General features: G+C 47.2%; 1 protein-coding gene across 1 annotated transcript; it reads right to left on the bottom strand.

Annotated features, from left to right (window-relative positions):
- Positions 1 to 588: 588 nt before the first annotated feature.
- LOC308341389 (cornifin-A) lies at positions 589 to 1,152 on the bottom strand (the record flags this gene model as incomplete). The annotated part of the gene is made up of 1 exon (XM_080801315.1): positions 589 to 1,152. The coding sequence occupies one exon, from the start codon at positions 1,150 to 1,152 to the stop codon at positions 883 to 885; it is 270 nt and encodes an 89-aa protein (XP_080657441.1). The 3' UTR covers positions 589 to 882.
- Between the last annotated feature and the right edge of the window lie 1,093 nt (positions 1,153 to 2,245).

Genomic DNA, 2,245 nt, shown 5'->3' on the forward strand with positions numbered 1-2,245 from the left:
ATTCTACACTCCTTTGTACTGCTATAGCATAGGGGACTCAGTGAAAGATAAAGACAGACTAGTGTGATCAAATCAGCATGTATGTGTGTGTGGGTGTCATGTGATTTGTGGTGTCAGTGTGTGTAGAAGTCTGTGTGTGTGTGTGTGTGTGTGTGTGTGTGTATCTGTGGCTATGAGTGATTCAGGGTTTGGCTCCATGTGTTGGGCCACCAGCAAGGGAAGATGCAGGAATAATCATATTGGAATTTTTACAAGCACTATTTCTTTGGGATAAAAAATAATAATAAAGAAATAAACCAAACAGAAAAAGGGCAACTTGGGGGCCAGGATTGAGTCAGAGATGGCTTGACACAGGTACCATCTATACTCAGATGAGACTCACTCAGGTGCAAAAGAAGGCCTGCTCTAGCTAAGGCTGCCCAAAGTAACAATCTCTGGGTGTCCTTGACCCATTGCCAGCCCTCCCCCTCCACACACACACATGCACCCATGCTCTCAGTGCCTGTGCCAGGCCCTTTGCTGCTTCATGATGAGAGAACAATGAAAAAGTTGAGACAGCCAATGACAAGCACAGCCAGCTATGGAGTTAAAAGTGGTTTAATGGGGACAGGGCAGGAAAGATCCACTTGATCCCCAGGCCTCTCTTTGGATGAACCCTGAGCAGTTAAAAGAGTTGCTCAGCCAATGAAACTCTTAGCTTCATTCAGATGCTCAGAGCACTGCAGAGCAATGGGAGGGAAATCTTTGTAGAGGGTGTGAAGAGGGAGGGTATGACTCAGGGTGACAGCATGCTAATTGTAAGTAAGACACAGAAGCAGAATGGGAAAGGGGATTCAGCATTCGATGGTTGGCTCCCCAGGGCTTGCTTGACTGTGGACCCCATTATTTCTGCTTGGTCTTCTGCTGAGCTGGTGCTGGAGTGACCGTTGAGGGACATGGCTCAGGAACCTTGGGATGGCAGGGTTCAGGAGCTTTGGGATGGCAGGGCTCTGGAGCCTTGGGGTGGCAGGGCTCTGGAACCTTGGTGTGGCATGGCTCCTTGGTTTTGGGGGCACATGGTTCCTGGGGTGGAGGCTGGCAGGGCTGTTTCACCTGCTGCTGCTGAGGCTGGGGGGGAGGGGTACAGGGCTGCTTCTGCTGGTGGGAACTCATGTTTCACAGGAGGCTGGACCTACACAAAGAACAGATGATATGACCAGGGATTATCTAGGATGGAAGCCAGTTCAATGCCAAATGTTTCTTTACAGCCACTCACCTCCTCTGGCTGACCACCCCTACACACACTTGAAAAGTAAAATATGCTTTGATAATTTCTGGGCCCTTTCAAAAGGAGGAGTTAAAGTCAATTTGTTCTGCTCCATTTCAGTGGGGCTTATTCCCCAGCAACCTTTCTTCCCTAGACATGTCATAGCCCTCATTGACAAGTACCCAGGACCACACTGAGGTCTTTTGGAAAATGACATTATAGAAACAACTGCAGTCTACCGACCGCCAGGACTGTGCAGCCCACCTATGGCTTACAAAATGCCTCTGTGAGTCTCAGCTCCTGTGACCTCACTCTGCCTATGCTTATACTGTCTGCTCTGAAGTACTCTCCTTCCCATTTCTGCTTATTCAAATATGCCTCCATTGTAGCTCACATCTTGCGTTATCAGCAGGATATACTGGGCATGGCTCCCCCAAACAGCCCTTCCCTATCTCTCTATTCCCATATCAATCACAATCTGCTTTGCATTTCATCTGTGTATGAGCATGCATTATCTTCCCTGATAGGCCGTGAGCTTGCTGAATGAGATCCATAACAGTCTGTTTTACCCAAAGTACCTAACACGATGCCTGAAACATAACAAGTGCATAGTAGCAGCCCATCTCATGAATTAACATTTTTATTAAGTGTCATAAACAGAGAAAATAATGGTTTTGTTGAAAGTGCCCAGGCCTGAGAGTCCTAGTCACAACCCTGCCACTAATTCACTGTTGGTACTTGTATAAACCTGTCCCCACCCTGGCCCCCAGTCCCATGGCTGTTCATTAAAGTGGCAGACTTACCTGCCACTAACTCCCTTCACACCCAAACTGTGCTTTAATCTAAAATGCCCAGTGTTGTGTCTCTAATTAATATCCTCATCAGCCCTCTTACACATGTTTGCTTTTGTCCAGTTTCTAATAATGAAAAGAGCAAACATGAATTTCGAATTGGTTCCAATCAGAGACTTACCTGGTACACTGAGAATTGGGTGTCTGG

This window comes from Martes martes, assembly GCF_963455335.1.
Source record: "Martes martes genome assembly, chromosome: 4".
NCBI classification, from domain to species: Eukaryota; Metazoa; Chordata; class Mammalia; order Carnivora; family Mustelidae; genus Martes; species Martes martes.